This window comes from Gavialis gangeticus, unplaced genomic scaffold (assembly GCF_001723915.1).
Source record: "Gavialis gangeticus isolate Ggan-Ray unplaced genomic scaffold, GavGan_comp1, whole genome shotgun sequence".
NCBI lineage: Eukaryota > Metazoa > Chordata > Crocodylia > Gavialidae > Gavialis > Gavialis gangeticus.
The window spans coordinates 42,896,078-42,897,449 of NW_017729031.1; the positions used below are offsets into that span (position 1 = coordinate 42,896,078).

At 68.0% G+C, this 1,372-nt stretch overlaps 1 protein-coding gene across 1 annotated transcript in view; it reads left to right on the forward strand.

Moving 5' to 3' along the window:
- The window catches only part of SPEG (SPEG complex locus), a 48,103-nt gene that overhangs the window by 28,685 nt on the left and 18,046 nt on the right, over positions 1-1,372 (forward strand). The window contains exons 23-25 of the mRNA XM_019522832.1: positions 473-641; positions 756-840; positions 945-1,145. Of these exons, the coding sequence (XP_019378377.1) occupies positions 473-641; positions 756-840; positions 945-1,145 (455 nt within the window). The remainder of the gene's footprint in view (positions 1-472; positions 642-755; positions 841-944; positions 1,146-1,372) is intronic.

Consider the following 1,372-nt stretch of genomic DNA (forward strand, 5'->3'; position numbering starts at 1 on the left):
CAGCCTCCTGCTATTCTAAATCTAAGCCTCTTGCACCCCAACGCCCCGTCCTGCTTGCTGGAGGTCCTGGCCCAGATCCCCCGCATCGGGGACCTCCTGGACTATGCCAGGCAGGGTGGGCAGATCGCGCTGCGCTGGCCCGGTGCCTGGAGCTGTCCGTGCCGTGTGCGCCCCCCTGACTGCCCCAGGAGTCCGTGCAGGCGCAGTCCTTGCCCCTGGGGAACCCCCAGCTCCCAGAGCTCATCACAGGGCCCCGCAGCGATGCTGCCTCCATCCCTGCAGCCCAGGGGATTCCAACCTGCTCTGCCTCCTGCCAGGCTCTGGCCAGGAGTCCCTGGGGGCTGCGGGGTCGTGCAGTGCCCCCACCCCTGGGGAAGGGTCTGCATACAGCCATCGGGGTCCTGGTACTGGGAGGGGGGTGATTGCCATCTCCCCACCTCTGTGCTGACCCCCCATCACCCGCTGTGCCCAGGACGAGGTGCGGCTGGAGGAGAGCGCCCACGTGAGCTTTGTGTACGACGACAGCGAGTGCTCCCTGGTGCTGCTGGGCGCCACCCCCGAGGACGCCGGCGTCTACACCTGCACGGCTCGCAACCCCGCCGGCCTCGTCTCCTGCAAGGCCGAGCTGGTCGTGCGCCAAGGTACCGTCCAGGCTGGGGGCACGAGCCGGTCCCTGCCTCTGCAGGCTGTCCTGGTCCCGGTCCCAGTCCTGGTCACCGTAGCATCAGGCCTGACCCCACGTCTCTGCCTTGCAGCCCAGCCCAAGGCCGAGGCGGCGGCAAGCGAGGACAAGGCGCGGCGGCTGACTGACTACTACGATGTGCATGAGGAGATCGGGAGGTGAGGGGATGCCCCAGCCTACTCCTGTGTCCCCGGGGCTGGGGGTCCTGCCCACGCACTGTGGGGGGCAACGTGTGCCCCCCCCGACGGCCGGTGCCTTGCAGAGGGGCCTTCTCCTACCTGCGGCGGGTGACGGAGAAGAGCAGCATGCTGGAGTATGCCGCCAAGTTCATCCCCGGGCGGGCCAAGGCCAAGGCGTCAGCGCGCCGGGAGCTGCACATCCTCTCGCGCCTGGACCACGAGCGCATGGTCTACTTCCACGATGCCTTTGAGAAGAAGAACGCCCTCATCATTGTCATGGAGCTGTATCCTCCATGCTGGGGCAGCTCTGGGAGGGCACTGCTTAAGGGAAGCTTGCAGTGTCGGGAGCCAGGGCGGGCTGTGGCAGCAAACGCGTGCCCCGAACCCGGCAGCACCAGCCCCTGCTGAGGGAGGGTGTGGAGCTGGGGCTGAGCAGGGCACTGCTGTGGGGAAGCTTGCAGTGCGGGGTGCTGTGGAGGGGCTGGGGTCCCTGTGTGGGCACTGCCACAGA